The following is a 27,200-nucleotide window of genomic DNA, read 5'->3' on the forward strand; positions in this document are numbered from 1 at the left end:
TCATATTTGCACTTTCAGAAGATCCTTCCGACAATAGAACTGACATGTTACCTGTGGTAACAGGTGCATGACGAGCATCGCCAACTGGTTGAAGGGGAACTGCCTGACGCTCAACACGGACACAACGGAATTACTGATCGTTGGCAACACACCACCCCTTAGAACGACTCCTAGTGGTCCTTGGAACTAGGGCCATCAGTCAAACCGACTGACGACGCCAGAAACCTTAGGATAATCATGGACAGCAAACTGGCCATGCAGTCTCAGATCAACGCAGTCACCTCTGCCTGCTTTCGCACACTTCGCATGTTACAAAAGGTCTTCAAAAGGCTTATATGAGCGGCCGGCGTACCGTCACTCAGACCCTGATCACCAGCCCATTATACTACAGCAACACACTCTACCCTGGGATCACCACACACCTTCTGCAGAGACTCCACACCATACAGAACTCCGCTGCCAGACTCATTCTCGACCAGTACCGATGGACCCATATCACCCCAATCTCAGAACTCTCCACTGGCCAATTCAAGCTCATGATTCACGCCTACAAAGCCCTGCACAACTATGGACCAGCCTATATCAACCATCGCCTGAAATTCCACCACCCTACCAGATAACTACGCTCTGCCTCCCTCTCACTCGCCCACACTCCCTGCATCCACTAAAGCACCAGCGGAGGAAGCTCCTTCTCCTACCTCGCAGCTGAACCTGGAACGGCCGACCTCTGCAGCTACCGATCTCCACCTCTAAACTGGAATTCCAGAGAACACTTTACATGGCTGTTCGACTGAGTCACCTGAACCATCATGCCCCTCAAACCCTTGGATGCCCTCTCGGGTGATTAGCCGCACTATATAAATCTTCTTGATTGATTGAATACCTAAAAATGCAACTCTGTGGCACATTCAAAACTTTACAGAGATCTACTTATGAAGTGGTTCAGAGAACAGAGAGAACATAGTACATGGGAGAAAGGTGCATGCTTACTAGCCTGCTAGTAGATTTGGCTCAATGGTTCCATTCACAGAAAAGGGTGCTTCACATCCAGAATATGAATGCAATAATCTATGCAAATAATGCCATTATATCTTGAAATTCCATTGATAATTAAAGATGAAGGTGTTAACACCCGTGCAAAGAGTTCTTTATAGCTAAAGGACTTTATTATAACTGAAGCATTCATATGGTCTAATCTAAACCTTTAAACACCCTCTGCAAATCTTCATAACCTGGACAGTCTGTTGGATAGATGCTTCCTTTCAGGACAGTGCTTTAAGGTATCTTTAGCAACCAAGGTTATGAGTGGAGCCTGTGGGGGTTTGGGAAAATGGGTTTCATATGATTCTAGATGGATACTTGATTTCACTGCTGTAGGCAAACATGCATAATAAATTTTCATAGGTGTAAAAATTGCTCCAATGCCATAAGCATATCAATGTTTCTGCTATCACATTAGACTGTATGCTTCATGGCCTTTAAAAATGATTAATTAAATATAAACAGAAAGTGGATTTGAATGTAGACATATTGCAACCATGTGAAGTTGAAATTGTTTTAGTAACACCAATAATTTAAAGCAGATAAGCAAGCAAAAAGTATCGAAGAGCAAAAGAACAACGGCTGAAATACAGCTTACCATCCATCTGGACCAGCAGCTCCGACTTGACTCTCCGACTTGCCTCATGTTCATCTGAAGTGCCTCTACGACTGCAGATAGAATCAATTTCATCAATAAAGATAGTTGTTGGTGCATAAAATCTAGCCTTGAAGAATGTAAAAGAAAGATACAAATTAAACAGAGAAAAGAAAAGAATGAAAAAACAATGTACCACAAATTTGCCATTATATAAATTCTCAAATATCAGCCTCGTTAAAACATTTTAATTGTGTTCAGCTTTCGCTGACACATTCACTAATTTGCTATAATCTATGATGATTACTTAACATGACAGGCTGTTAATATCACTGTTTCTTTTACCTTTACCTCCTATTCTTGGGACCTTACCAGACACACTCGGTTGTGAAATCATATTTCTGTCTTAATAAATGTAATCACAAATGTTTTTAAGAAAATAAAAAGAAACTAAAGTTTGCACAGGGATTCGAAATAAAAGTTGTGAGATATAAAAAGTTACTTATCTTTGGTAACGCCTTATCTGGTAGAGACTGTATCGAGTTACACATTCCTTATCTTAGAATATTCGGCAAGTTTCAGACTGGATCCAGACATTTTCAAGCAATCCCCTTGCTCGTCGATAGGTGGCATTATTCAGCTGTGAGTGACATTGTTGGCATCGTGAGCAGTGCTATATAGGCACCACCACAGCGAGCTGACCTCAGTTCTTGACTGTTTATCCTCATCAGAAGCACAGAGCCAAGCTGAAAAGGAGGGACTAGTGTGCCAAAAGTGGGTTCCTAAAGTGTGGCCTAGCTGAAAATGGAGTAGGACCTGCCTTGCTGGCTCTCCGGCCCCTTGTGAGCGACTTGGTTTAATCCACAGCATCGGGGCTATATTCGAACATTGCTTACAGCAGAGGGGCACCTGTCCGCCTCATCTGCAAACCGGAGCCGGGGGACTATTTCACTCTGCCACTGTGGCCCAGATGACAGAATTGCGAGCTCCTGCCGTGGCCTAGTTTCTTTTGCTCTGCCATCTTTGGAGATTTGGGCCGTGCACTACAGCGATAATGGTGGGGACCAGCGGCTGCCTTGCTGTGATACCTGTGCAGTGTGAGTGCGGCGGGGACGCTCCCTGGTGAGGGAATGCCTGCGTGACCTGGTATCCATAGTCCTTAGTATTCATCCTCACCAACTTCGGAGTGTCTGGAAGGGGTCTAGAGACTCTATGCTCTGCCTCCTCCTTCCGCTTGCCTTCTGGAATTGAGATTCAGTGGGTATCCACTGTTGCAGAGCCTGAACAGCAGTCTCTCTATTGAAGGAATTTTGGACCGGGGACATGATTGGGCTGACTGGGGGAACTTGAGTGTTTAGGCCCCGGGCCCCTGAGAGCTGTTTATCCACGAGCAGCAGCATGGACTGCACAGCTCGGAGCCTGAAGTATAATGGGGAACGGTGGCGAGCCTTACTTCCTCTTTTGCCAGCTAATGCTATCTACAGTCCCTGAGGCTGTGACACGTAGCAGCCTCTCCAACACTTGCTGAATATGGCACTGGGGTTTCCCCCTCATATCCTGCTCGCCTTGACCTCGACGTTGGATCAATAAACTGCCTGGTACTTGCAGGGGCTCTCCACTCCACGACCATCACTTACTGCGAGGTGCTGCAGCCTGGTTTGGGGGGGGGGGGGGGGGGGTTGGAGCTGTGATGCATGGATGACACTTTTTTACTTAGCACTCAGAGGGGGGGGGGGGGGTATACTCCAGAGATCATGCACCTAAAGGCTTATGAACTTGCCTGCACGGGGGCGTGATGCCAGCACCCCAGCCTGCCCTCCCCGGTTTGCCTGGACCCTTGCAGAGTCTCCGCACTGTCTGTGAAGTACTCATGACACACATGCTCGCTGCTTGTTGATCATACTGGGCCCACGGAAGTATTTGGTACTTAGCTAAGCTAGCCACGTGACATCTACCCTGCAACGAGATGGGGGTGTATAACATAGCAGCTCTGTACTTCCCGCACTTGCTCCTGTGGGCTCGGCCACCATGCCGTGCTCTAAATCCCCTAAGGATAATCCGGTGACCTCTTAGTGGAACAAACTCCCCCCATCTGACTCCGAGATGACAGACCCTCCTCCCACTACCATGCGAGGGAGCGTGACTACGGTGCCTATCTCACAAGACAACATAGACCACTTTTGACAGGAGATCCGCTCAGAAATGGGCTCGCTCAAGGTGGACTTCAAAACTTGCTTCGAGACATTTGGAAGGATGTCTCTGAGATAGGGAGGCATGTGGATAATTTGAAGCAAACTGTTGATGCCCCATCCGAGGATCAGGAGACGCTGCGGCGACGCATAGTGGCACTTGAAGAGAAACAGATTGAATTGCAAACTAAGCAGGAGGATCTAGAAAATAGGAGCCACCGACACAACATAAGCATCGGGGGGTGCCCAGGGGAGCAGAAGAAGTGACATCAAGACATTCACCACCAAGCTCCTGCAGACGATTCGGGAAGATAAGGAAACCCTCCTCTGCACCCTGGATAGAGCACATTGAGTAGCGTCTGCGGCAGAGTGACCTGGCTCGGTCCCAGAAATCTGACTCAAGTGCACGTCTTTAGGGAGAAAGAAGCTATCATATGGGCCTCTAGAAGCAAGGCAGATCTGGTGTTTTGGGGACACACCATCCAACATCTTCAGGATCTTTCCCCTGTTACCTTGCTCAGACGTTGAGACTTCAAGCCAGTCACCGACAAGCTCAGGGAGATGGACATTGGCTATCAATTCCCGTTTGTCCTACTGTTCACCTGGAAAGTAAAAAGACAATTCTTACGCTCCTTGGCAAAGGCCAAACATGTGATAGGGCTCTCTAATGTCCCCCAGGATAAGGACGCTTCCCCAACTGGCATGCCCACTAGGGATGAGCTATGGTTAAATTCTGTCATCCAGACAAACGTCAAACAGTGGCATCATCACAAGAGACCAAGCGCGACATCGAACAGCACCTTTGGAAACATGGAGAAGGAGCCCTCTCCGGCTCCCTCCACCTCTGGCGACCTGTAAATGCAATGGCATCACACCAACGTGCAGACATCTCCCAATGCTGGAGCCACTGCGACTTCTTCACTCTTAAGACTAAGGATGTGCTGGGTCACTGGAACCCGCAATATCCTCCCGCGCCTGAACGTTGACTTTATCTGATGGTCAGCTCCCCATGATTCGCACCCCAGGAGGGTGACTCCTCAAGCGGGATCTGTGTATGTAGGTGCCGGTCTACGCAGGATGTGGGCCCCGTTGGTCTGATACCTTTGGCTTGTTATGTTTATTTTCCTTTCCTAGGTCAACCAATGCAAGAGCCTGTTGCAACCAAACTCTGCAAGTAACACAATACCTACTTCCAACACCAGTTGGGAGGGACAAGCATCGCCTGCCTACTATACTAGCGCATGGGACTATTTTGTTGCCCAGTCACCTTCTATGCTGCAAAGAGAAGGTGTGGGATGGTGCTGGATCTCTTCCTCTTCCCCAAGTTTCGCCCCCGATGTTATTCTTACATTGCACTGCCACCACAAACTCCTCTGAACTATGACGCTAGCGGTGGGTACTAGATTGCTCTCCCTCAATGTCCGCGGTCTCTACTCACCGAACAAACGCAAATATATCTGTGGGTACATACTGAGACATGACCCGGATGTTGTCCTCCTCCAGGAGACCCACCTTATGGGGCGGACGGACATAGAACGGTCTACCCGAAATACCCATTGCACTATAGGGCATACACTGACACTAAAACATGGGGTGGGCATTTTATGCAAAGCAGGCTTCAGTTCCTCTGTCTCGAAGATGGCGAATGATAAGGAAGAGCACTTTCTCACACTGCATATGCTTTGGGATAAACAGCCGCTCACACTTCTCAGCATCTCTGCTCCAAACTCTGCACAGGACTCCTACCTTTGATGCATTCTGCGTGAGCAACTAGCGATGGTGCAGGGTGACATTATCGTTGGCAGCGACTTTAATTTGGTGTGGGATGCTGAACTGGACAGAAACATGGTCATCTTTCGGGCCACTGGGGCTATGTCCGCCCAGCTTAAGAGGGACATCACAGACTTGGGGTTTATGGAAGCTTGGCATTAAAAACACCCCGACGTGTGGGATTACTCCTTTTATTCCTATGTCCATGCATCGTATTCTTGTATTAATCATGCCTTTGTAACCCATTCCCTCCTTCGCAACCTCAACACGGTGGAGATCTGATGTGATCACACTCACATAGAACTGTTTTGGTCTGACAGCATCTCCTCTTGTCGGGGTCCACTGTGCTGGCACTTACCCCTGCAGCTCGTCTGCGTTCCGGTAGACGTAGCCGTGATCTGTAAGGGGATAGTGTGAATACTGCGAGCTCAATGCCCTGCCCGATACCTCACTCCATACACCTTCGAATGGGTTCAAAGCTACCTTCCAGGGGCTGATCTCCTCCATAGCCAAGTGAGAGGCCCGCATAGTGGAATCCAATCTCACAGCATAGATTAAGGCCATGGAGCAACAAGATCAGGTAGCCCCCTCGGCAGAAATAAACGGCAACTTTTTCTTTTGCGTGGCCAACTAAGAGTTCACAGAACCAGTAGGGCTGATCACTCCCTTTTGGCACTGGGGCAGACATACTATGAGGGAGGCAACAAGGTAGGCATGCTGTTGGCTCGCAGATTCCACCAAGCACAGGGTAGGGTACATATCGCGAGACTCCAGACTGGAGACAACGGACGGTCCATCACTGAGCGGGACAAACAACGGGTGTTTATGACTATTATCAAGCCCTCTACAAGTATGACAATGTCTCCCCCACACTGATAGAGGAGTATCTGAGCACCTGCTAGTGAGACTCTCTCTATCCCCGTGAAGAGTTGCGCAGTTCAGGCCCTCTCGCTCGGCAAGACCCCGGGGCCCAATGGACTTTCCATCATCTTTTATCAGCTGTTTAGGTCTCACCTAGGCAGCGTTTGCGTTATCTCTTTGAGACATGCTGTATTCAGGATATGGGCATTAAGCTACACCTATCTTTCTAATTGGCTCGTTTTACTGTCCTCTGTAAATGGCTGCCTTTCATTGGTTAATATGGTCATTAGTCCCTCCTTTTTCTTTTTTAACCTCCCATGAGGACTGCCCCTCTTACATGTGGTGTTACTGCTTGAGCACTCTTTTTTTCTTTTGGGCTCAGGAACTCACTCAAGCCCATGCTTGCTCCCTCTCCTCGTAATTATGAACAGCTGCTCTTTATATTTGCTAACGCTCACTTCCCTTCCTTGGCTACACCTTCACCCCTCACTGCTTGCCAACCTTCAACCACTTCTCAGAGGTCTGCTTGTTTTTTCTTTTAATATAAAATACTGCTTCACACTTAATCTCCCAGTACCGTCTCTCCCCACCCCTTCCACAACACTGCTTGACTGCTCCTCAGACATTGCTGTTTTTTTTGTAAACTCTAAATTAGTAGAGACCAGGCAGAAGACAAAGTCATTTGCAATGAATCATAGAATGTTGAGCCGACGGCTAGGCTTGAACACTGTTCCCAGCTCCCGAATCAGAAGCTCCGACTGCTGAGCCAGATCCTTTCCTTCTGGGTATAGCATACTACAGAATAACAGCTCTGAGCCTAAATTAATATGTAATTCAGAATGATCAAAGGCTGGTTATTCAGCAAATAGCATGCCACACTCACAGCAGTCAAGGCTGAGTGGACAGTGACAGTAAAAGCATTCCCCGCACTGTACTTAATGCACTTCTTATTTTATGAGGTGGCCTAATGAACAAAGCTGCTGACTGTGGTACTAAATAAAACAGGTTTGAGTCGGGCTTTGGCTCAACAATCTGTGATTCTGGACTAATCACTTAATCTCTCGTGTCTAAAACCACACACATAAACAAATAATAATCTAATCTAGTGCAACATAATCTTGTGCTCATGTAAAGTGCAATAAAGTCTTTGGGCCAATTTCGCTCTATATATATTTTAGCAAAATAGGTAAAAGTTTAAAGTACTTCTCCTTATGAATGGCTGGATCAGCTCACATACAAATGGGTTTTGAATAAAAATAAAAGAGGATTTCCAAATAACTCTATTGGGATAAAGCAATGTGTGTTTTCGTTTTACGCACATACTATCGAAGCGCAGATTTTTAATGAAATTATGAGAATTCTATTCTATCATGGTGGCTTCTTTTTCGTAGGTTTGGATCAGCCGTCCCTGGTGAATTCAACTTCGGGTAAAGGGCAGTCATTTTGAATTGGTTGCGCTCCCTTTCATCGTGAATGGGCTTCAGCCCCACATCAGCTATGTTGAATACAATTAAGTTAGACTATGCAGTTAACTGCTACAGAAAAAAAACTTTAAACGTGACAGACAAGTTAGAATGGTGCATCTTCAGATCGCTTCAAACCAGCAGGTAAGTAAATTATTTACTGAGTTATACTGCTTCAGATTTCTTGATTACTGAATCATGGTAATCATGCAGCAGGTTCCTATGCTTGTCAATTAGACTGTAGATAAAATAAATATTATGAAGAAATTAACAATGGGTTCAATTCCTCTTTTGTGTTTTTTATATTTTTAATTATGGCTTTCGGAAGGCTTTGGCTTCAAACAGTACAGTTGCCTTTTAAAATGTTTAGCGTCTTTTGTATGGATATATTTATATATATATCACGTACCATTGTTTTTTATTAGTGTTGGATAGCTTTAGCCGACTTACATTGAGGAGTGGGTGTCACGTGGCTGGGTTACGCCTGGAAAGAAACACTGCCATTTCACACGCACACGTTTCTTAAGTTGCCTTCTTCTTTACACAATGACTTTTGGCACACATTTGCTTGCATGACAGTGCAGGATTAGTTTCTCTGAAGCCACATTGCTTACATTTCCGCTTTGTAGGTCCACTATCATGACACCATGAACATTTAGTACAAGGCCCAAGCGTACATTGTGCAAATGTTGTTTGTCCATAAGGCGACACAGCTATCACAAGAGGATAAACAATGTCAGCCTGGCTGAGGCCTCGGCACAAAAGCATGAATGCTGTTATTAGATATGCACACGCACTTCTGTGTTCAGAGGAGCACTCTGCTGTCACTGTGAGGTTGCTGTTTGTTGAAGTCTCAGCCCAGCTGTTTCGTGTTTTCTCCTCTGCAAGTAGGGATGTCCAACTTGTAACCAAGACGGGGTTTCTTGAAGGTCATGGTTCTTAAATCAGCTAGGCAGACCTATAGAATTTGAGCCCTTTGTTGAAATCTGAGGATGAGAACTAGAACATCTGATTTTGTACCTATTCTACACAATATTTATCGCCCATAGGTCTTTTGTAATCTCCTGTCATGCCAAGAGATGGCTGGAAATACTCCCACTCACCGGGGTACTCATCAGTGGTGTCAGAGTGTTTTGTTGGGCCTCTTTGAGGCATCTGAAGGATGCCGACTGCAACTTCTTCCACAAAAGACTTTTATTCCTGAAAGGATCGCCCTAGCTGCTTCGCCAGATAGATGCACGTGAGTGTTGTTTACCCTTTGCAAATAATTTAAACAGAAATTCCTTTAGCTTTTATAAGCCAAATATGTAAATATTTGTTTTTACGGATCGCCTCATTCAACCCAAAAGAACCATTAGATGGTAACTTCAACATCTTTTGCTAAGCTTGTGGGTGTTAACGATGTTAGTCTAAGCCGCGAAGAACGCCTCATGAACATTCCATGGCAAAAATCTACATGATCTAGGTCCGCAGTGTCCTTTGCTACTCCAATTGTGCTATCAGGTGTTACAATTCCTTCCTTGGCCACCTCCATAAAGTCGCCCCATTTTTCTTTTGGGAGACAGTCCGTGAATTGACTCACTGAATCCAAAAGAGAAAGATCATAGTGGCTTAACAAAGCAGAATAACTGGCAGCTTTAACAATGCTTCCAGATGGCAAATCTTCTTCTTGAAGGTATACCAGCTTCCTCTTTCCTTCTCCGGCAGATGGAGAGATGTCAAACCAATTGCCTTAAATTTCTTTTTCAGCTGCTGCTACCACTAATGAATCAGCTGGTATGAAATCTTTCAGAACCCTAGCAGTTCTGAATTTCATTTCCAGATGACTCTCTGCAGCTCAAACTTGAAAGCGTTTGTGAAGGTTTCCATCATGAATTCCAATAAATCAGGGACCAACAGAATAATGGGCCGAGCCTGTGGTTTTGTCTAGATGGTTTCAAAAATTATTTTAGTGCCTGAAGATTAAACATCTTTGCAGAACCTGACAACAGATTGGAAGACCGGTGCTGTCCTCTTCTCCTTTCACTGTACGACTCAGAATGGTGTGAATCATTATGTCTGCATCGAGACATATGTTCTGGTTCCTCTTCCCTGCATCTCTTACGAGATCGGAAAGATGGTAATCTTTCCCTGGATTCTCGACTATGCTCCTGTCTAGGCATGACATCCCCCTGACGAGACAGAAGAAGAAGCCCGGAAACTTCTGAAGAAGGCTGCAGAGGTGGTTCGGTTTTCTGTGGAGAGGTTGGTGCTGCAAAAGGAACAATTCTTATCCTGGTATCAGAATATATGATTATACAGTTCTGGCAGAAGAGGGAGAGACTCTGAGAGACGAGGAACTTGCAACATCGAAATATCCCACCGAATTCAAAGGTACGTCAACCTAAAAACCTCTGACCCTCTCAATGTCAACATGTGTGCATGCCCTGACATCGACCTTCTGCTCCTCGATGCCATACACCTCAATGCGGATTGCCTCGACATCGGCTAAGATAGGGACTGCCAGCGATGACAAGTTGCTGGCCACTCACCTTTAGAAGTGGCAAAAGCTGGTCTCCTAGGAAAAAAGAGAGGGTGGAATGGTGACCTTCCTCTACAGGAGAAGTGTTGATTTATCTTTTCTTAGCCCTGAAGCAAATCCTTCCCCAGTCTCTTACCTTCCTGTAGGACATTTTGTGACAAATGACATAGACGTTGATGGAGTCAGAATCAAGAAGACACAACAAGCAAACATCACATTCATGGTTCCTTGACATTTTTTCACTAGAGGTTGACTATTTATCCAAAAAAACAGACATATGACAGGGAGGTGAAACTATTTTTGGCTAATATGAAAACAGTGGATGTTGCTGTTTTGAGCATTTGTACTTTTATTGATTGGATTGGGAACCTTTTAAGGAAATTTCAAAGTAAATAAGTTGATAAATAAACTTAAATGGGAGTTGGAGAGTACAGCTCTGCACTGGACTCAAGAATGACATTGTGGCCTTTGAGTGAGTGGAGTGTTCAGAAGATTCAACTAATTTGGACAGTTTTCAATATGCTATTATATAAACACTACTGTTGTTAATACGGTTTAACTCCTAAGTATTATTATTAACATACCAGGGACATGTACACATTACCAGGACTCCAGGTCTGATGGCAGGAAATGATTCAAGCATGCAAATATACTAGCCTCTTAACAACCATCTGGGCCAAGAATAAGTAACATAGACAATACAAAAAGCAATATATGGGTTAGCCTGAATGTGCAAATTTACATCCTAACATTTAACATACACAAGTGAGTGTACTGTATATAAACTATACTGCGCAAACAAATGATGGACGGAATGCGGATTTACATATGTCTGGGTTGAAACTGGAATGGTATGGCGAGCAAAAAAACAATGAAGTTAACGCATATCTGTGACCAGGGGTGAATGTTTGATATGTTCAGCATTCCGTCCATCATCTGTTCTTTTTGCATTTGTACCTAAAATATAGGCACTGAGTATTACATATATGCTCAGAATGCAATGAATCTGAATGCCATTAGACTTATTCTAGCCTTACCATCTCAGTATTGCCATCTTTTTCCCTTAAGAAATACATTTAAGATATTCTTTATAGGATTATTTACCATTTCAAACAACAGACGCACTAATTTTTCAGACTCGCCCCTGTATTTAGATGTCAGTGTAGAAGAAGAAACGTTGAAAAAGGTTGTCCCACATTCTGTGGCAACAGCTTTTGCCAGCATGGTTTTACCAGTCCCCGGAGGTCCAACCATCAGCACACCCTAAAATAATATAAAATAAAATACAGGAAAGAAATCATAGAATAGCAACATACCACAATGGATGAAAAATGTAATAACAAAGAATGCGGTTGTAATTGAAACTTTAACAGCATAAACAATTTCAAATTTAGGAACGCATATACACAGAAAAATAAACTATACAAATGATAAAGTTAATTTTTGATCTGTCAAAGTGCATACTTGGAACTGCCAATTTATTTACAGCTTTCCTTTTTTCGTTGGAATATCAAGAGTATATAAACCACTGGGAAACAAAACATGCAGTGTGTATGGAGGAAAGAGAAATCATCAATAAAATAATATTTTTTCTGTTGATGACAAAGGATATTGCTATTTAGTGTTTAGCAAGTATTTAGGTATGTATGTATGTGCTATTTGTATAGTGTGAACCAAGCCAAAAAGGCAGCGGAGCACTGTGTAGGGTCAAAGGCAAGCAGTCAGTGAGTAATAGACGAGGAGGCTGATTTCTGGATTCTGGATTGTTAGTGCATTGTGATTTAGTGCTTTTTAGAGAAGGACAGGGGCAGTATTATGGGCATATGCTGTTCCTGATCCTGGGTGCCTGCCTGCGGGTGAGTCGAGATCAAACAAACAGAGATGGTGAGCGTCTTCACAAGATAAGCAGGGGTGTTGTTCAGGATGGCTTTGTAAATGATGCAGCTGATTTAGAAGATGGTGTGGGCTGGTAATGGGGGCCATTGAATGAACAATTGTTACTTACCTGTAAACAGGTGGTTCTCCAGTATTGGTGTCTTTCATAGATTCACATGCTTGAATATTCCCCGTCGTCGGAGTGGGAGTCCCACGGTAAATAATATAGCAATATATACAGTCATAATATATATATACATATATACATATACATAAGTAATCATATAAAAACAGAGATATAAGTAAGTGATAAACATCAAGAATGTCCCTATATGAAATCTCCATAGAGATACATGGAAAGAGAAAAAAGACATTCGCAGTCTATCTCTGTCATCATGTTAGTCCAAACTACGGCCAATCAGGCGTCAGCCCCTCTCTAGAACCTTCTCCTCAGAGCTCCTCACCTCAGATTTTCGTAGCACCAAAGTGACTTTAGAGTGTATGAGGAGAAGAGAGCCTCTGAAGGGAGGAGGGAGGGTCGCATGTGAATCTATGAAAGACACCAATACTGGAGAACCACCTGTTTACAGGTAAGTAACAATTGTTCTTCTCCAGTATTGGGGTGTCTTTCATAGATTCACATGCTTGAATATAGAATAGCCAGCAGTAACAATTATTATTGTTTCCATAGTTATAACAGCACTAAACAGTTGTAATGCCAATCAATATCCTTATATATATGATATTAATGAATATCTATATAAGTGTAAATGAACCATTATCTCAACAGTAAATGGAAACAATATGGAGGAGGGAAGGAAGAGGCTCACCTTATTTAAAAAGATTGCGAAGCACTGCCTGCCCAACTGCAGCATCCTCCTCGTTTAAAGTTGCCATGCAGTAATGTCTTGTAAACGTATGTCTACTTGATCACGTAGCTGCTCTGCAGATCTGATGTAAAGGCACTCCAGCAAATAATGCGGTTGAAGAAGACATCGCTCTAGTGGAGTGAGCCCTCACTGGTGACTGCAATGGCTTGTTTGCCTTTTGATGGCAGAAGACGATGGCTGCTGAAACCCAACGTGCAATAGTTGGTTTTGTCACTGGACGTCCCTTGTGATAGCGTCCATAAGCTATGAAGAGTTGATCAGTTTTCCGTAAAGAAGCTGTTCTGCTGATGTAGAACTTTAAACATCGTTTCACATCCAGGGAATGTAATCTCTGCTCCGCAGGAGTTTGAGGATTAGCGAAGAAGGTTTTCAAAATCACTGGTTCGTTAATATGAAAGTCTGAAGGCACTTTAGGCAAAAAAGTTGGATTTATACGCAACACTACAGAATCTGGTTTGAACTGTAGGAAAGGCGGATTTATGGTAAATGCATGAATGTCACTGACACGACGTGAAGACGTTAGTGCCAGAAGAAGAGCCACCTTCCATGTTAGATACTTCAACTCGACCTTGTGAATAGGTTCAAACGGTGGCCTCATTAGTTGTGCCAATACGATGTTTAGATGCCACAATGGAGGCGGGCGTCTAACAGGAGGAAATTTGCGAAATAACCCTTTGAAGAATTGATGGATAATCCTTGAAGAACAAAGGGACGTCGAACCATCTTGACGGAAACGGGAAATTGCCGCCAGAAAAACCCTCAAGGTTGCATGAGACAATCCGGAGTTAGCTAAATGCCAGAAGAAAGGTAGCAATTGTTGTGGCGTGGAGTGAAACGGGTGAACCCCATTAGCTGCACACCAGTGGCAGAATCTTTTCCACTTCAATTTGTACGTTTTTACCGTAGAAGGAGCCCTCGCCTGAGCCAAGATGTCTCTACAGTCCTGTGGAAAGTCTAAATGGGCAAATTCACAGTGCTCAGGTTCCAAGCTGATAAGCTCAGTGAGGAGGGATTCGGATGACAAATTTTCCCCTTGCTCATTGTAAGTAGATCTGTACGAGGATGTAGAAGGATTGGTTCGCATTGAGACATTAGGAGTAACTCTGAGAATCATGCTTGCCGAGGCCAACGGGGGGCTATTAGAAGTAGATGGCAAGGTTGCCTCCGCATCATCCACAGGACACGAGGTATGAGTGGGATTGGAGAAAAAGCGTAGGCAAACAGATTGTACCAGTTCATCAAAAGGGCATTGCCCCGTGACCCTTGATGGGGATGCCAGCTTGCATAGTCTCGGCATTTGCGGTTCTCTGGTGTGGCAAAGAGATCCAGCTGTGGACGACCCCATCGTCGAAATATCATCTCTAGAGTTGGCTGATGTAACTCCCATTCGTGGGTCGAGGAGGAGGACCTGCTCAGGGAATCCGCTAGGATATTGGATACCCCCGGTAGATGAACTGCTGCAATCGTGATGTGATGGTTGAGAGACCAATCCCAGATCGACTGGGCTAGTCGAGACAGTTTCAGAGATTTTGTTCCGCCCTGCTTGTTGATGTAGTGCATGCAGGTTGTGTTGTCTGTCTGTATTAGGACTGATTCTCCTTGGATTAAAGGTAGAAAGGATTTGAGAGCCAGAAATATAGCCATGAGCTCCAGCCTGTTGATGTGCCAGGCTTTTTGGCATATTGTCCATTTTCCTTTGATTGATAGATCCTCCAAATGAGCACCCCATCCTTCTAGAGAGGCGTCTGTTGTTATTGTCATGTCTGGTACTATTGACAGAAATGAAATGCCTTCCATTAGATTTAACGGTTGTGTCCACCACTTCAGCGCCGACTTCATCCGATCTGTGACGGTTATGAGATCGTTGAAAGAACCCGTCACCTGACGCCATTGAACATCCAGTTCTTCCTGGATGGGGCGTGTCCGTAATCTGCAATGAGGGATCAATGCAATGCATGATGACGCCATTCCCAGAAATGACTTTAACAGTCTTACAGAAACTGATCTTTTTGATCTGATAAGGGTTACCAGACGGAGAATCCTTTGAAGACGGTCTTGGGAGAGAAATGCCCTTGCTGACACTGTCTCCAAAGTTGCTCCCAGAAAATCTTTGTGATGAGAAGGCTGTAGATGGGACTTCGTGCCATTTATGGAGAGCCCTAAGGCGCGAAACACCTCCTTGCAAAGACGTGTATGCTGTCGAAGTTGCACTTCCGATTGTGATTTTAGGAGGCGGTCGTCCAGATATGGGAAGATCTGGACACCCTGGAGACGTAGGAACGCTACGACAGGGGCTAGCACCTTTGTAAACACTCATGGGGCCGAGCGTAGGCCGAATGGTAGTACCTTGAACTGGAAATCCTTCCGACCCACTCGAAAACGAAGAAATTTCCGATGTTGTCGTAGTATGGGGATATGAAAATATGCATCTTGGAGATCGATTGTTGCCATGAAATCTCCTTGTGAGAGTAATCGCAAGATCTCTACAAGCGTCAACATGCGAAAGGATTGTTTCTTCAGAAACCTGTTGAGAGCCCTCAGATCTAGAATGGGTCTCCATTCCCCGTTCTTTTTGGTGATAAGAAAAAATCGGGATTAAAATGCTTTTCCTTTTTGAGATCTTGGTACTACCTCTATAGCTCCCTTGTCTATTAGAAGTTGAAAATTGATGTAACAGTTCCTTGATATGAGGCGGTGGTGGTCCGGTAGGTGGTGTGGGTGGAGGGAATTCGGTGAACTCTAAGGTGTGACCCCTTTCTACAATGTTGGAACCCTGGTTATAATTTCGATATTGGTTGTTTCCTCTTCGAAAATTAGAGGAGGTGCCACGTCCGCGTGCACCCCGAAAGGGCTGTTTTCGAAACTGTAATGTGCCCAGAGAGCGAGCAGTGTCCGTATCTTTCTTTATCGACAGGAGAGCTTCATCCACATGATCTCCGAATAAAGCCTCTCCGTCATATGCCATGTCCAATATCCGTGCCTGCACTTCCTGACGAAAGGATGTTGAGCGCAACCAACCTTGCCTGCGCAATACTGCTGCTCCAGCAAGTTGACGGAACCCCGTACAGGCGATATCAACTGCACAGTCTATTATCTCTGCAGATGTGCTCTCTCCCTCTTGGAGCAGCTTTACTGCTTCGCTCTTTGACGGTTCCGGTAGTTGATCAACTAGCGCTGATATATCTGCCCATACTTGGCGGTCGTAACGACCTAAGACGGCTAATGCATTAGCCGCTCTCACAATGGTAGACACCATCGAGGAAAACTTTCGCCCTATGGCATCCAAACGACGTCCATCACGATCAGGTGGTGCAGTGATCGTAGATGCAGGGTTTTTAGCCCGACGTTGCGCTGCCTGTGTGACTACAGAATCCGGCTTCGCTTGACCAGTGAGGCACGCTGGCGCTCCTACTGGTGATTTGTACTTCTTTTCTAATCTAGGCACCTGTGCCGGAAGACTATTTGGAGTCATCATAATCTTTTTTCTTTCCTCCCAAATGAATTCAATTATCAACAGGTGGCGAGTCACCAGGTAGCACAGGAGAGGGAGATGGTGTTTGGGCATGATAGTCATCCCACTCCGCCATACCATCATCATCATCATCATCGGCATCATTGCCCCCATCATCGAGAATTTCACCATCCTCCCTGTCCTGCGGAATTTCTTCTTCATCAGTATGATGAGGAGGGAGTGTCCGGGTTGAAGAATGCCGTAGTGGTATTGAAGGTATTACCACAGAGGGTATTGGAGCCGGCACCGGTTCCGATATAGTTGTTGGTACTACCGGAGTAGGCGGAACCACAGACTCTTGTGGTGATAAAGGAAACCTTCGATTATAGTCATCCAACATGAGTTGAAGGTTAGTTATCAGCGACAATGGTAGTGTCGTAGTTTGTCTTTCCGTAGGAATTTCTTCCTGATAAAATTGCTCCTCATCATCACTACTCTCTTCTTGGCATTTTATTATTAAATCTGAGGGACTGTGTGCCGTCCCAAACGATTCAGGTAAACCTCCTTCTGAATCCTGATCTGAGTCAGTGGCAAACAATGGTGAAGGAAGGTGGGAATCCTCCAACGATTCAACCTGACCCGACATATCTTATCGAGTACTCGGTGGTAATGCTAATAAAGGAACAGCGGCAAAGGACAAAGTAGGCGCTGTAGACGTGGATGAAATTTGGGTTTTCAATGACCTCTGCGCAGAAGTCGTCTTTTTAATCCTTATTTTCACTGACGAGACAGCCATCGACGGACTCTGAGGCAAAGAGGCTATTGAAGACATCTTCGTCGACGGAATCGTCATCGACGGAACCATCGTCGACGGGACTAGTGTCGGCGGGACTAGCGTCGACGGGATCGTCGTCGACGGGATCGTCGTCGACGGGAACACCGACGAGGTCTTCTTCGTCGACGGAGCACTCGTCGACGGGTCAATCGCCGACGTAAACGTCGATGAGGCAGATTTCCCAATCTTCGTCGACGATGGCAACATCGACGAGATTTTTCCCTTCTTCGTCGACGACGATGCAATTGGTAATATAGATGACACAGTTTTTATAGTACTTATCATCATTGTCTACTCCGACAACGTCGACGGAACCGTCGTCGACGCGCTTGATGCCGACGTCGTCGTCAGGGTCACCGTCGACGAGCAGGAAACTGCGGATTTTGTCGACGGAAGCCTCGTCGACGATGAAGCCAGTTTTTTGCCTGAAAATTGGGAAGTTGAAGCCTCACTAGCCTGAGAACTAAGTCTCGTGGGCGACAAAGCAGTAGTCAATGTAGAAGAAGTGGCAGATGTCATAGTCAGAGACATTTTCTTCTTTTTAAGGAAAGGAGATGGTAAATCCTGTACACTACTGCGCTTTGAGGCGGTGTGGGAACGGCCAGAAGTAAAACTTTCTACCTCAGAAAGTACTTCATCTTTATCCTTCAGTCTCTGTAGCCACAATAAGAGACGGCCTTCCCTGTTTTTCAGAGTTTTTGTAGAAAAAGTTCTACAAAATTTACATTTACCCACTTCATGGTCCGGGTAAAGACAGTAAATACACTTACTGTGTGGATCCTCTGAGAACAAACGTAGCTTTCCACAAGAAGAACAAGGTCTAAACAAAGACTTCTTACTTGAAGACATCCTGAAGAGAAAAAACTGAGCAGAGCTCAGAGAGACTCCCTTTCACACGACGTGCGGTAGAAAATCTGAGGTGAGGAGCTCTGAGGAGAAGGTTCTAGAGAGGGGCTGACGCCTGATTGGCCGTAGTTTGGACTAACATAATGACAGAGATAGACTGCGAATGTCTTTTTTCTCTTTCCATGTATCTCTATGGAGATTTCATATAGGGACATTCTTGATGTTTATCACTTACTTATATCTCTGTTTTTATATGATTACTTATGTATATGTATATATGTATATATATTATGACTGTATATATTGCTATATTATTTACCGTGGGACTCCCACTCCGACGACGGGGAATATTCAAGCATGTGAATCTATGAAAGACACCCCAATACTGGAGAAAGAGGTCATATTTCTTCCGACCCAGGATAATGCGTGCATCAGCGTGTAAGATGTTCTTAAAGAGTGCTGGTGTGAAGTCTGGGAGGGCATGGAGCAGGGCATTATCTTGAACAGCAGTTCTGAAGCCACTTTCTGGAAGATATGTTTCCACTTTCTTTAGAAGACGGAACTAGTACTAGCTATTAGTGAATCTTGATGTTATTATCTATGTGTATAGCTTCAAGTTGCTCTATGTAGACCCATATGGACTCTGGGATACTCTGCAAGAAATAGGGATCTTTTAGGAACAGGTGGTGTCCATGTGAACAAATTGGTGTTGATTTAACAGGTAGGAGCAGAACCACAGAAAAAAGGACACTGCCGGTAAGGAATATGCTACTTACCAGTATGCATCTGTTCTTGGCATGTAGAGCTGCAGAGTTGTACACTTAGCATAGATCGCCATCTGGTGTTGGGCCCGGATGTTTGCAGTTTGTTTTTGTTCTTTGGACAGTCTTTGGAAGTCACGAGTTCGGTGACTCCTCCTTCGGTCCGTACTGCGCATGGGCTTCGGCTCCATCCTCAGATTGTTTTTCGCCAACAGGGAAATGATGGAGCGTAGTAATAACAGTGAGAAACCCATGTGTGTTGTATCTAAATAAGATGTACTGGAACGGATACAGGTAGCCGGGGAGGCGGGTGGGCGTGTACAACTCTGCAGCTCTACATGCCAAGAACAGATGCATACTGGTAAGTAGCATATTCCGTTCGAGGCATATGAGCTCAGATTGTACACTTAGCATAGATTATATAGCAGTACCCAACCTTAGCGGCGACCACCGGTATCCGTTGCAGTGGTTTGAAAAAGTGTCTTTAGTACAGCCTGGCCCACCCTAGCTTGCTGCTTGGAATGCACATCTACACAGTAATGTTTTGTGAAGGTGTGCGGTGTTGACCATGTGGCTGCTTTGCAGATGTCAACTAAGGGTATGTTCCCTAGAAAAGCCATAGAAGCCCCTAACTTTCTTGTAGAGTGGGCTTTAGGCGGAACAGATAATGTTCTTTTTGCCTTTTGATAGCAAATTTGTATGCACTTTACAATCCACCTAGCTATCCCTGATTTAGAGATGGGGTTGCCTTTATGTGGTGGGGAGAAGGAGACGAACAATTGTTTAGTCTTCCTGAAAGGTTGCGTTCTTTGTATGTAATACAGCAAAGCCCTCTTAACATCAAGTGTGTGTAAAGCCCTTTCTGCAACAGATTGAGGTTGCGAGAAGAAGACAGGTAATTCCACCGATTGATTGAGATGGAAGGGGGAAATGACCTTGGGCAGAAACTTCGGATTTGTGCGAAGTATGACCTTGCTGTGATGTATTTGTAGGAAGGGTTCCTGTATAGTGAACGCTTGTATTTCACCAACCCTTCTAAGGGAAGTGATAGCTACGAGAAAAGCTGTTTTCCAGGTGAGAAACTGTAGCTCACATTTATGCATTGGTTCGAAGGGCGGACCCATTAGCCGTGTAAGAACTAAATTTAGATTCCATACAGGGGAAGGTGGTGCCCCGGGAGGAATTACTCGTTTAAGGCCTTCCATAAAGGCTTTAATAGCGGGCACTCTGAACAGTGATAAATGCTGTCTGTTTTGTAGATAAGCAGCGATCGCTGCTAGGTGTAGGCGTATGGATGAATATGCCAGGTTACACCTGTGCAGATGGAGCAGATAGCATATGATGTGCTGTATGGATGCATCTAAAGGGTTGATTGTATTGTTACGGCAGTAAATTACAAATCTTTTCCACTTTGCGGCATAGCATGCTCTAGTGGTAGGACGTCTGGCTTCCATGATGATGTTCATGCAATCAGGGGGAAGGTTAAGGTATCCAAATTCTAAGATTTCAGGAGCCAGATCGCAAGGTTGAGCTGAGCTGGGTCCGCGTGCCTGATTTCTCCATGGTTCTGGGTTAGGAGGCATGGGGATAGGTGCAGTTTTTGATGTGGTACCACTGATAGTTGAAGTAGTGTGGTGTACCACGGCTGCCTGGCCCACGTCGGAGCTACTAGAATGAGTGTGAGGGAGTGTTGTTGTAGCTTCCTTACCACTAATGGAATTAGTGGGAGAGGTGGAAAGGCGTATGCAAATCTGCCTGACCAGTTCATCCATATCGCATTGCCCTTGGACAATGGGTGTGGGTATCTGGCGGCGAAGCTTGGGCATTTTTTGTTTTCGTGGGTGGCGAAGAGGTCTATCTGAGGATGCCCCCACTGTTGGAAGAATGGGTGAAGAACTTGTGGATGCAGTTCCCATTCGTGTAGTTATTGCGTTTGTCTGCTGAGCAGATCTGCCATGGTGTTTTGTACGCCTGGAACGTGCTGTGCCAGGAGAAAGATGTTTTGGGGAATTGCCCATCTCCATATGCTCTGGGCTAAGCGGGAGAGCTGGGGAGAGTGTGTCCCCCCCTGTTTTTGGATATAATACATTGCAGTCATGTTGTCTGTGCGAATGAGGACTGCTTTGCCCGAAATCTGTTTTTGGAAAGATTTTAGGGCTAGAAAGATCGCCAAGAGCTCCAGATGGTTGATGTGGAGCGATTTTTGCTGTGGCGTCCATAGACCTTGCATTGTGAGGTGTAGGAGGTGCGCTCCCCAGCCGGAGAGCGATGCGTCCGCTGTTAGAATCACCTGAGGAACCGGGTCCAGGAACGGCCGCCCTTTGGAAAGGTTTGTGGTGTTCCACCACTGCAGAGAGTGATGTGTGCGGCCGTCCACCAACACCAGATCCGTCAGCTGACCCTGGGCCTGGTTCCACTGTTGTGCTAGGCACTCTTGAAGTGGACGCATGTGGAGTCTTGCATGGGGCACTATGAAAATGCAAGACGCCATCATTCCTATGAGCTTCATAAACACTCTTGCTGGAAGAGAGTGTTGAGGAAGGAATGTTTTGCGTAAGGCTTGAATGCTTGTGATTCTGGCTGAGTTTGGATAGGCAATACCCTTGGAGGTGTCTATTGTGGCCCCGAGATATTGCTTTGTGTGAGATGGTATGAGGTTGGACTTTTGGTAGTTCACCGTGAAGCCTAGCCGGTGGAGCAGTTGAATGGTGCTGTTTGTATGTTGCACACATTGGTGGTAGGACGCGGCTTTTATGAGCCAGTCGTCTAAGTAAGGGAAGACGTGAATATGTTAACGTCTGAGGTGTGCTGCTACTACCGCTAGGCATTTGGTAAACACCCGTGGTGCGGTGGTGACCCCGAAGGGGAGAACCGTGAATTGGTAATGCTGCCCGTCCACCACGAACCTGAGGTACTTCCTGTGAGAGGGGTGTATTGGAATGTGAAAGTATGCGTCTTTCAGATCCAAGGTAGTGAGAAAGTCTCCCTGACAGAGGAGCGGGAGGACTTGTTGTAGGGTGACCATGTGGAAATGGTCTGAATGTATGTAGGCATTTAGAGGCCGGAGGTCCAGAATGGACCTGAGGGTCCCGTCTTTCTTTGGTATTAAGAAATATAGGGAGTAGACCCCTAGATTTTGTTGATTGACGGGGACCTGCTCTATAGCGTGTTTTTGGAGGAGGGAGAGTACCTCCTGTTTGAGCAGTGTGGAATGTTTTTGAGACATTGGACGGTGCCTTGGTGGGATATTGGGTGGGGTAGATGTTAGCTCGAGACAGTACCCTGACCGAATGATTTGGGTCACCCATTTGTCCGATGTTATGGACTCCCATGCGTGGATAAAGTTTTGTAGCCTGCCCCCGACCGGAGTGGGATGGTCTGGGGGGAGCGGAGGGAAGTCATTGTGCGGGTGGGGTGGCAGAACGGGTGGTGCTAGTTTTGCCCCTGCCCTTATTGTTGTTGCCTCTGTAACCACCCCTTTGATTGCCCTTTGAAAAGTTATTTTGAGGAGGGGACTTGTAGGAGGTAGAGGCGCTATCGGTGGAGAAGCCTCTGCCTGTGCCACGAAAGGATGAGCGTCGAAAGGAACGTTTAGAGGCTTGTGTTTGGAGTGCCCCCATAGACTTTGCTGTGTCTGTGTCCTTTTTCATCTTTTCCAACGCTTCGTCTACCTTTGGCCCAAAGAGAGTTTGTTGGTCAAAAGGGTGATTGAGTATGGACGCCTGGACTTCAGGCTTGAACCCTGAGATCCTGAGCCAGGCATGGCGACGAAGCAGGACACTGGTATTTATGGCTCTAGAAGCAGTGTCGGCTGCATCGAGGGCACACTTAATGGAGGTGTTTGTAATTAGTTTACCCTCCTGTATCAGGTCATGAGCCTTGCGCTTGTGTTTTTCGGGAAGGTGCTGCATAAGAGCCTCAAGTTCATCGTAGTGTGCTCTGTCATAGCGCGCAAGTAGTGCTTGTGTATTTGCAATGCGCCACATGTTTGCAGCTTGGGAGGCGGTGCATTTGCCAGACGCGTCTAAAAGTTTTGATTCCTTGTCTGGCGGTGGGGCTTCTTCTGAGGACTGGGAGTTAGCCCGCTTTCTAGCTGTGGAGACAACTAGGGAATCTAAGGGAGCAGGGCCCTTAATGTATGCAGGGTCTGTGGGTGCCGCCTTGTACTTTTTCTCTATTCTAGGGTTCAGTACCCTGGCCCTGACAGGGTCTTTGAACACCTCTGCAGCATGCTTGGTGACACCCTTAAGCATGGGCAAAATAGACGTGGATTTGTCCTGAATGTCAAATGTGTCCAGTAGGAAGTCGTCTTCCACTGGTTCGCTGTGCATGTCCACCCCATGGTAGTGTGCTGCTCTCTGCACTAAGTGATGAAACCCTAAGGAGTCCTCTGGGGGAGACGGCCTGGATGGGTATAGGTCGTCCTGAGGCATATCAGGTATGTCAGGGTTGTGGTAGTCTTCCCATGGGTCTGGGGTCCCCGGTGGAGTGGGGTCCATTGGGGCGTCCGCCGGGTCATAATCCGGGTCCCCGTCATCCGGATCTGGGGACGGGGTCGGGGAGTAATGAGGAAAAGGTGGCGCAGACCTGGGAGGGGGAGGGGGTGGAGGAGGCAGAGGAGGAGGTAGTGGGGAGGGCACTCTGAGGGGAGAAGTAGCAGAGTCCTTCCGTTTGGGGGTGGTGGAGGAGGAGCCGGAGTGTCAAGGCGTCTTTTCTTGACAACTAAAGTCAATAGCCCAGTCTTTGGATCTTTAGATAGAGTCTTTTGCAAAGGGTCTGGTGTAAACAGAGCCAGTGGCGCCGAATCGTCCGCTGGCGCCGATGATTTCGGAGCCGAGGGCTTCGATGGTTTCTGTGCGCCATGCTTTTTTGGGGCCTCCGGTTTTTTCGGCGTCGAAGGAGTTTTCGGCGCCGGAGCGTCGGTGCCGACAGATTTGTGTTTGTGTTTGGTCGGCACCGAGAGTCCAGGCTTCGGCACCGGTGGCTTCGGAGTCGAGCTGGGTATTACTTTCTTTGGTGCCGGATGCTGTTTTTCGGCACCAGGCGTCGGCTGGCTCGAGCCCGAGCTGCCGTGAGACTTTTGAGGCTTCAACACCGGGCCCGAAGGTGGGGTGATAGAAGCTTTGTGCTTGGTTTTACCCAGGCCTGCAGGCGAGGGTGTAACCTGAGTCTCTTTGGGTTTGGGCGCGGGGGTGGGAGGGGGTACAGTACTCACGACCCGCTGCGCCGGTGTGATGTCCTCCACGTCGGAGTCGTCGGCCTCGGAAGCGCTGACGACGTCGTCCTCCTGCTCGGTGTGTAGTTGCCCCGAAGCTTCGGCGCCGTCTCCGAAGATGTCCGGTGGAGCTGCGGACGATGAGTGCGCCATGGTGCGTCGAGCTCTTCGATCCCGGATGGTCTTCTTTGATCGAAAAGACTTACAGGCGGGGCAGTCTCTGGCCTCGTGTTCTGGAGAGAGGCAAAGGTTACACACCTGATGGAGGTCGGTGTGGGGAAATTTAGACCCACATTTTGGGCACTTTTTGAACGGAGTCCTTTCCATCGGCCGGGACCGGAGTCGAGGAGGGCCCGAATGCCGGTGCCAATGTACGGGATGGAGAAAAGTGCCGCTTCGAGAGATGAAGATGATGATGAAGAAACTCGAGAAAATGAGGATTTTCCGTCGAGGCTGGAACCGTAGAAGTTCGAAGCCGGAGCACGAAGTATCACATCCGAGCCCGATGGCGGAAAAAAACAATCTGAGGATGGAGCCGAAGCCCATGCGCAGTACGGACCGAAGGAGGAGTCACCGAACTCGTGACTTCCAAAGACTGTCCAAAGAACAAAAACAAACTGCAAACATCCGGTCCCAACACCAGATGGCGATCTATGCTAAGTGTACAATCTGCAGCTCATATGCCTCGAACATCCCATTTAAGACTACAGGGTGTGGATTTGGGTTGGCTGTTCAGCCGTAACAAAGGCAGCTGAGAGGTCCAGCAATATCAGGAAGCAGGGGTGAACTTCATTTATGATCAGATAAAATGTATCTATGCTGTGTAAGGTAAGGTCACTGTGCTGCAGCATGATCTAAAGCCAGATTGGTAGCCAAGCAAGGGATGCTTAGCTCTGATTTGATATACGAGTCGAACGCGGACAGCTTTTCAATGATCTTGCCAATGAAGGATAGGTAAGTGTCAGAACCCCTTTCAGAGGGCCATAGGGAAAGTAGAGGTTACAGGGTCCAACCATGAGGGTTGGGGCCTTTTACTCCTGATGTCCCAGGCCACACTTACTATGTATTCTGAGTAACTAGGCCAAGTACCCCTTCTCACTTGACATTCAGGGTTAGCGTAGCACGAGCAGTCCAAGGCTCTCTCTCGATGGGGGAACTGGGGAAGGTGCGTAGGTGTTGATACAGTATACTGAACACGGGTTCAAAACTCAAAATAATACATGCAGCAATAAATCATTGTCCAGCCAAATACTCACTGAAAAAAGAGAAGTACTTTATTTCTACAGCTACCCACACAAAGGAAAAATACAACATTTACAGACAACTACTGAGATCAGGGCTCTAGTGTTTCTATGGCAAGTCTCTTCCCAGTCCCTCCTCACATTAGCAATAGGGGTTATTCCCCATTTACTACTGGTAACATATAGGGTATTCCCTACTAGCCGTCTAAGTCTCAAGAGTCCACTTTGACTCTCAGCTAAAGTCAACAGTGTACAGGAAGAGACATCATTGGATTTCCCAACATACATCTGTACAGGGAGTGAATCACTGGATCACTCATCATCCATCTGCACAGGAAGTGACATTCCTGGTTTCCCAGCAAACCTGTCTTCACTTAATGGAGGTTGCAGTGCCAACGCGAGCAGCAGGTGCACCGCTGGCGCAACATAGGCAAGCTCGTCTATCCAGGTCCTGCCCATGCACTGCGTCAGGACCGCTGTTCCTTCTCCCAACCACCTGCCACACACCGTCGCTACTCCACCATGACCATCCACACCCTGAATCCAGATTGCATCTCCCAATGCTGCTGCTGCACCTTGTCACCCACGCTGAAGGTGCATTCTCCTGCGCCACCTACCATTTCACATGCACCCACTCGCACTCTCCCAATGCACCTCACACATCCAACACACTCACCGCGCAGTGTAAATTGTTTTATTTATTTAATTACTTACCTTACTCCTGTATGTCGGACTCCACTACACCCCACCCTGCCCCTCCCCCGCCTCGCCCCACCACCCAGCAGCACTCCCTCGGTGAGCCGCCACTGCATAAACGTACTGGACCCCATTTTTGCCAGCATCAGCAACATCATAGTAGAAAAACCCACACAGATCACCTAGTGATACCGCACCCTCATCAACTTCAGCATACCCATCCCACACCACCACAGAAACACCATCAGCAAATCTTCCCATAGGGGCTAGAACAAGATCTCAGAGGCGTCCTGGTCTTCTGAACTCCTACACCACTGACCTCGACACAACAACATCCCCAAATCCATCTTCTACTTCAATGCCTGGATCACCACCTGCACATATACCTTGGCTCCTCTCAAAACTAACAAAGCCCCGAGAACCAGACCGCAAGCAAGCTGGTGCACGGAAGTGCTCAGGCCTACACTACACCACTACAAGCAACTTGAACGCAGATCGAGACATAGTCAGAACAACAACCACGGCAGATGGCTAAGTGAGGGTGAATATAGCGCTGTGCGCGCTAAGAGAGGTCGTTCCCTGAACAGGCCGTCTAACACAGCACAATACTCGTAATGGGTGACATTGGGTATATCAACATGGAGCCTGTAGCACTGAGCGCTCCTCGTATTCAATGGCACTTGAGTCTGTGAAGCAAGGCATATAAAACAAAGCGTTACTCGGAATGGATGACACGTAACACTTTCAGACGGAACCGCTAACACAACGCGCTACTCGTAATCATGGGCATGTAAATACGTTTGAGCAGAGCACATAGCACAGCGCGCTACTCGTAACCATTGGCGTGTGAATACTGTTGAGCAGAGCATATAACACAACTCGCTACTCGTAACCCTTGGCATGTAAATACTGTTGAGCAGAGCATATAACACAACGCGCTACTCGTAACC

The 27,200-nt window shown here is 46.6% G+C and overlaps 1 protein-coding gene across 1 annotated transcript in view; it reads right to left on the bottom strand.

Annotated features, from left to right (window-relative positions):
• KATNAL1 (katanin catalytic subunit A1 like 1) overlaps positions 1-27,200 on the bottom strand; it is a 386,354-nt gene that overhangs the window by 190,265 nt on the left and 168,889 nt on the right. Inside the window, exons 7-8 of the mRNA XM_085621654.1 lie at positions 11,545-11,703; positions 1,640-1,766 (exon numbers count right to left, since the gene is read on the bottom strand). Of these exons, the coding sequence (XP_085477780.1) occupies positions 1,640-1,766; positions 11,545-11,703 (286 nt within the window). The remainder of the gene's footprint in view (positions 1-1,639; positions 1,767-11,544; positions 11,704-27,200) is intronic.

This window comes from Triturus cristatus, chromosome 8, assembly GCF_964204655.1.
Source record: "Triturus cristatus chromosome 8, aTriCri1.1, whole genome shotgun sequence".
Taxonomy (NCBI): Eukaryota; Metazoa; Chordata; class Amphibia; order Caudata; family Salamandridae; genus Triturus; species Triturus cristatus.